The sequence below is a fragment of the Propithecus coquereli genome, unplaced genomic scaffold, assembly GCF_000956105.1.
Source record: "Propithecus coquereli isolate 6110/MARCELLA unplaced genomic scaffold, Pcoq_1.0 Scaffold11, whole genome shotgun sequence".
Taxonomy (NCBI): domain Eukaryota; kingdom Metazoa; phylum Chordata; class Mammalia; order Primates; family Indriidae; genus Propithecus; species Propithecus coquereli.
In genome coordinates, this window is record NW_012134969.1 from 4,040,167 (window position 1) to 4,046,568 (window position 6,402).

A 6,402-nucleotide genomic window follows, 5' to 3' on the forward strand; every position below is an offset into this window, starting at 1 on the left:
TATATGAAAGCCTCTGATTTGTGTGTATTGATTTTATATCCTGAGACTTTACTGAATTCATTTATCAATTCCAGGAGCCTCTTGGTTGAATCTACCACCTCTCTTGATTGGTTCACATTCTAAGGGGACAGTTCTTTGTAATAGCTCTATAGGGTCCTGTTCTTCAGTAGCTGTCTTTGTGTTTAGTGAGTCTAACAACTTAGTTAAAGTTCTCACTTTTAACCTTTTTTCTCCCTGAGAAAACATCAGGACCAACCTGTTATTGGTTTGTAGGATTATATTTGTAAGTCTCATTAGAAAGAGAAAATGCTTCGAGTTGAGGTGGGATTTGAAACACATGTTATCCTAGATTTTTTAGTAATTTTTGTCAAAGTCATGACAAGGACTGCTGCTTTTCTTAGCCATCTTAAAATAGGAAGATGCAGTTTGGTCAGGACTCTTGAACCCAATTTTCCATAGCATCTGCTTGAGATGAGAGATGCTGCAGGTTTCTGGTGAACTAGAGGAGGTCTCTATTTGCCTTAATCAGGCAGCCTCCTTCCTCCTAGACCAGGGGTTGGCAAACTATATTCTGTGGGCCAGGTGTGGCCTACTGCTTGTTTTTGTATGGACTGCAAGCTAAGAATAGTTTTTATATTTTTAAATGGTTAGAAAACATCAAAAGAATATTTTGTGATGTGAAAATTATATAAAATTCAAATATCAATATTCATAAATAAAGTTTTATTTTAACACAGCCATGCTTGTTCATTTACATGTTGTCTATAGCTGCCTTTGTGCTCTAATGGCAGAGTTAAATAGTCAAAACAGAGACCATATGGCCCCCAGTGCCTAAGACTTAGGCTTTAAGTGTTTACTGTCTGGCCCTTTATAGAAAAAGTTTGTGAACCTGTGTCCTAGAGCCACATTTTCTTTATTCATGGCTACATATTAGTTCCTAATACACTGATAACATATAATAAATAATTGGTTAATAAATAAGTGGACCTTTTTACAGTCGAAGCAACAGTTCCTCATGTAAGTGGCCTCAGGCTATTTTAATTTTCCCTCCTCTTCAGTACCTACCCCCATATCCACCCTCATGGGAAGGAAAGAGACCCTACTCTAGATTAAAGTTTCAGTGTCACTCCCAGGGCCTAGCAGATGCTTTTGCTGTTGATTCTTCAGTATTTTCATTTTCCTTCTTAGAGCTGGGTGAGTAGATAGGCCCTTGGCGTTCTTGTAAGCCAGTGCTTCCAAATTCAACTTTATATAAAGGTCGGGAGGATTTTACTTTGTAGTTCTTTTCATGTTTCTTTTCTTAATAGTTGTGCTAGGGTACTGTAAGTGCTGACTGTGAAAAGTTGCCCCTAGTGTGAAAGGTTTACTGTTTCACATTTTCTGTTTCTAACATTAAAATTGTTTGTCTTTCAAGCTCGAAGAGAAATTCCTTCAAATGGGTTATTCTTTGAGGCATTTGGATTATTTCACTAGTGTCACTTTTCTTATAAATATTTGATTCACAAAAGTAACCATAAATATTTCACAAAGCTGTAATATACAGAAGGGCGGCTCATGAATGTCAAATGGGAAATTATGGTGCATTTATAAAAGAGCAAAACATCTCAGCTATATTCTAAGCTGTCATTTGTAAGCCCAAGTAACCTAGCAGTCGTTAAAAACTCTTCTCTGGACCTTATCCTGTGAGTCATTTGAGCCAAAAACTATAAGAATGTGGCACATATCAGGAAAAGTGTTCAAAAAGAAAAAGCAGCACTCTATTATGGCTCAGAACTATAGAGTGCCTGTCCCTGGAATGCCCAGTATAATTCTGGTTGCTATATCTTAAATACAAAATTAAAATAGCCAAAAAAAAAATGGGGAGGGGGAGCAGTTCAGGGACTATTCTAGGCACTGGGGTTACAGAAGTAAGTAAAACAGGCAAAATCTGTGTTCTCTTGGAACTTACGTCATAGTGGATTAAGACAGACAATAGTAAGTAAAATATATTGTACATCATGTAGTGATGTGTGTTGCGGCGTAAAAATAAAGCAAGGAAGGGAGGTAGAGAGCGCTTGTGGTGACGGTGGGCGGCAGCAGTTAGGGATAGTTTGCAGTTTTGAATAGGTAGCTGGGAGAGTAATACTGGCAAAGTAACATTTGAACCAAGAGCCAAAGGAAAAGAGAGAATAAGTCCTGCTGGAGTTAGGGAGAGGAGGGTTCCAGGCAAAGGGGTGGGACAGTGCATGTTTGGGGCACAACAGAGAGGCTTGTGTTTTCTGAAGTGGAGTGACCCAGGGAGAACAGTGGGAAATGAGGTGGACGTTCTCAGAGGGCATCAGCCAGTATGTTTTAAGGACATGGGCTCTTATTCTGATTGGGGAGAAGCCATCAAAGATTTTGAACAGAAAACATTTTCTCTCTTCATGTTTAAAAACGTCACTTTTACTACGTTGAGAAAAAAATGTAGAGGGGGCAATTACAGCAGTAGATGGACTTTGTGAAGATGCAGTAGAAATATAAATGCCTCGTCGTCGAAAAAAATGAAAAGTGTTATGGTTCATGCTCAAAGTCTTGAAGAGATTTGGCTAGTTGGAATATAGGCTTGATTGACAATGCTGGATTTCTTTTTGTTCTTAAAGCTCCTTCAGTACAAATTAAAGTACTATATTACAAAGCAGATGATAAATGCAAGATGAACTCGCATTGCCCTTCAGTGTCCTGCCTTAAACAGAATTTAGATAATTGATGCACTAGAGATAGATTCATAAGAGATTAATAAGATAAGTTAAGAGTGTTGGTGGACACCTTAGTTAACTTGGAAATTAATGTGCTATCCTGCAGAGTCTCTTTCTTAGCAGACACAACTAAAGGATTAAATGGACCACTGGTCTGACTCTGAATATCATTTCTTGTTTTTGTCATCTTTATCATCAAATTGATAGTCTTATAAATTCAGAATCTGTGATGCTCTCAGTTTGATTTTTTTTTCTTCTTTTTAGTTCAAAAGAAATAGAAGACTTTCAGTCAACTGAGTCTTTTGATAGCCAGCAGATGAATCTCAGTATTGGTGATGACAGCACTGGTAGCTGGTCCAATTTAAGTTTTGAAGATGAACACCAAGATGAAAGCAGTAGTTTTCATCATCTAAGTGAAAGGTAACTAAAATTTTGCATATAATTGTATGATTTAGGTCCTCAGACCTCATAAGTGAGCTGTAACTTTGTGTTGAATATTTAAAAATTATAAATTTGAAAATCTAACATATTTTCAAAATGTGTTTTATTCACAATGTGTTTCTAATGGTTTTTGACACTTATTAAATATAGTAATTAGCCCAGCTAATTTCCTTTGGATGTGCCAGTAATTAATTTGAAAAATATTGCATGTTTAATTTTATACCTTTTAAGCTTTTCCTGAACTTTTTGTGAGCTTTTGAGGAAAATGTTTTCTCACTTTAAAGAGGGTCCTTTTTTTTTTTTTTCTTTAGAGGATAGGAAAAAAAAGACAGTTATCTGTAAAAGGCGTAAAAATAGCCCTGTAATTTTCCTGATATTAGTTAAAATAGTAGCTTTTTGGTGGAGAGAGGGCCCTTACTTGTCCCGCTATTGGGAACAAAATGACCTGGGGCATTTATACTTGAATGATTGAAAGATACATAAATCAAAGCCATTATAAAAATTTGGTTTTGTGTAGCAGAAGGCATTTATCGCATATGTAACTTTTCTTAGTTAACTTTGTTCATAACAGTGGTCTTTGAAATATTTTATTAATTAGGATACAGTTGTTTCTTATGTTCTTACCTCTACCTAAAGGCATTCCTAACTAACCTGTAAAACTCTATAAAATCTTTATCCACATTGACCGATAATTGGAAATAATAAATACCATCTGTAGCTGAGTCTAGAGAGAGGAAAGGGTTATCAGAATACTTCCAGTTTCAGGCATATGGGGGAGGGACCCTGTGAGGCATCAGTTGAACTGTGCCCTTGGAAATGGCAGACGGAGGGGGTGGCGGGAAGCGATTGAGGGGGAGGAGGGAGCATACGAAAGGAAATGGCTTTTCACCTATTAGGACACTTCATCCCACAGTACTTTGTTTGATGCTTGGATTAACCAGTAAGTATTGATACTTTCATAGAATATCTATTTTGTCCTCGTTTCTTATAATGGTATATAAACCACCAATATTTCTTAAAATCTAAGTCCAAAAAGGCAGTGTTTAAAACTGGTAGAAGCAAATGGGGCAATGTTATAAATCATAATTTGGCCCTTTTCCATAACTTTATCTAGAATAGAATATTAACATTTAATTTCTTCTCTCATCTTTGAGAAACATAGTCTTTAGGAGTTCAGTGGGGGTTGACGTCATTGCTTAGAAGATCCTGGTGTTAAAACGGGAGCACTATGGGTAGAGGATTGTGGCATTAAGAGGATTTGTAGCCAGTTGAACAGCTCTATGCAATGTTAATCTGATTTGATGAAAAGGAGGAGGAGTCTTAGCAGTTTCTGTTCTTGGTTCTGTCCTCCTTAGCATTATTTTATTAGTGATATAGAATGTTCATTTATGGATGACTCAAAATAAGGCTGAAAAAATAATCCCATTAACAGAACAAAAGTTCAGAAAGACCAAATCACACTGAGACTAAAATGATTACATTTAGCATGGGCAAATGCATTTAGGTTCAGAAAATTATTGGAATTCAGGTAGGAGCAAACCTGGCTTGATAGCATTTTGTGATAAAAAGACCTGTGTTTCAATTGACCACAGTTGTAGTATGAGCTAAGGATGCCATGTAGTATTAAGGTTCAGGCACTCAGAAAAAGATAGTAGCGTTCATCCAAGGTTCGTGGCGTGCTTGTTGAATATACAATTTCCAGGGCTTCACCTCCAGAAATGAAGATTCATTAGGTCAGTGGAAGGTCCTGAGAGTCCGCATGCTTGATAAGCACTTCACATGATTTCAATGCACGTGGTTCGGAGACCACACTTGCAGATATATTGCTTTACCCATTGTGTCTTACACAATGTTACCTGCATTAGCTGTAGATACTGTTCTTCTCTGGTACAGAAATCAATGTAGGAGATAAAGACTTTGGCAGTTTGGAAACACCTTGCACTGTCATGAGTGGGAACTTCAGAAGAGGGCAACAACTTAAAAAAAAATACCCAATAATTTCAGATTTTCACATATGTTTAGGACGATTATATAATTATTTGATCAGAAAGAGAACTGGTCTGTATATATGAACTTCTTACATATTTGAGGTAGTTTGTGACTCTCTTAGAAGTTATGAATTAGATTAAGTAAGAGACGGGCTAGACTTATAGAGTTTTGAGATAATTTTTATGGGCTATGTCAGAATTGATAGGTTTTCCTATGGCTGAAAGCCATAGTAAAGAATTTTACCACTAGTTTGAAGGTATAAATCCTCCTGTTCTAAACACAGAAAATATGAAAGAACATGAAAGAAAATGATAGAAGCAGGGCAGTTTTTCAAGAATGAAATAGGAAGACTGTTAAGTAGAGAAATTAGCTTATTTTATGTTGGGTTAATATCGGGTGATCCCACCTCCCGATTTACTTAGGGTAGTCTGGTTTACTTCTGCTGCTCTGTCGTAATTGTTAACAGTGGCTTCTTTCATTTTCAAAAGTGTACTGGGCAGATGAAAAATTTATATGGTCACCTTGGAAGTGGTATTTTATAAATAACTGACTTCAAATATGACCCATTTTGAGGCACAAAAGGGGAGGGGAAATGAGGTTAGTTAGAGGGAGATTGAATTTTTAGTCTTTTCATTGTTTAACTTATTTCTTTTCATGTTCATGTAATACTTAGGTGATGGATTTTTATTAATTACATGGAGGAATAATTATTGTTATGAGTAGGATTTTAATTTTGTAATATTTTTTCTTTGTTTAAATAATCATATTGTTAATTGAAATAAATACAGTATTTGAGATCTTTAATTTTCTTTTCTCTTTGGCTCACAGCTATCTGTCCAATCTCTATTTCTATATTTTCTTATTTTTAGTTTGTCTGGCAACAGACCACATGGGCTAAACTCTGGTTGTTTTAATGGCTTTACAATAGAGCTATATTTATTCGAACATATGTTGAAAAGCCCCTGATCACTTTTAACTTTTATTTTCTAACACTCTGGTTCCCAGCCCCTGGGGCCTGGACCAGTACTGGTCCCAGTTAGGGTCTGGGCCACAGAGCTCTGCACCCCCTGTCCCCTCCCAGTCTGTGGAAAAATTGTCTTCCGTGAAACTGGCCCCTGGTACCAAAAAAGTTGGGGACTGCTGCTCTAATGCATTATGGTTTGTGACAATTTGATAGTGTTAGAGTGAATATGGATATGTAAATTATTTGTGAGTGCTTGGAAGCTATTTAGAACTTTAAATAATTATTTTTTTT

The 6,402-nt window shown here is 36.4% G+C and overlaps 1 protein-coding gene across 1 annotated transcript in view; it reads left to right on the forward strand.

Annotated features, from left to right (window-relative positions):
• The window catches only part of AKAP11 (A kinase (PRKA) anchor protein 11), a 53,525-nt gene that overhangs the window by 32,220 nt on the left and 14,903 nt on the right, over positions 1-6,402 (forward strand). The window contains exon 8 of the mRNA XM_012648668.1: positions 2,982-3,137. Within this exon, the coding sequence (XP_012504122.1) occupies positions 2,982-3,137 (156 nt within the window). The remainder of the gene's footprint in view (positions 1-2,981; positions 3,138-6,402) is intronic.